The 316-nt window shown below is 57.0% G+C and overlaps 1 protein-coding gene across 1 annotated transcript in view; it reads left to right on the top strand.

The window, feature by feature from the left end:
• LOC119591729 overlaps positions 1-316 on the top strand; it is a gene marked incomplete at its 5' end in the record, with an annotated part of 19,381 nt that overhangs the window by 15,380 nt on the left and 3,685 nt on the right. The window contains 1 exon segment of the mRNA XM_037940478.1: positions 235-316. Coding sequence (XP_037796406.1) covers positions 235-316 — 82 coding nt within the window.

Here is a 316-nt window from a genome sequence, read left to right as displayed (position 1 = left end):
TTGACCCCTCCTCCCTCTCCTCCTCCCCGGGCACTCCCCACCCGTAGCGAGTATATTGTTTCTTCTAAGTTTTATTGTACAAATTCCTTTCATTCCTCTCCATTTCTCGAGTTGATTAGCTCATTTGCTTCGGGTGGCCTTGCTATAAAATGCTTCATTTCTGCCCTTGAGCTGCACGCTGACTCCCCGTCGCCTCCTGCTTTCGAGTGTATAACCCCCTTGCTCTCCCCCCAGGCCGCCCAGCGAGCCCCGGGTGGCACGTCCCTCGGCGTGTGTTGGTGCAGCGGCTCCGCCTCCCCACCTGTCAACACGGAGT

Source organism: Penaeus monodon, chromosome 29, assembly GCF_015228065.2.
Source record: "Penaeus monodon isolate SGIC_2016 chromosome 29, NSTDA_Pmon_1, whole genome shotgun sequence".
Lineage (NCBI taxonomy): Eukaryota > Metazoa > Arthropoda > Malacostraca > Decapoda > Penaeidae > Penaeus > Penaeus monodon.
The sequence above is the reverse complement of the archived record's forward strand: the minus strand, read 5'-3'. Positions and strand labels throughout refer to the sequence as shown.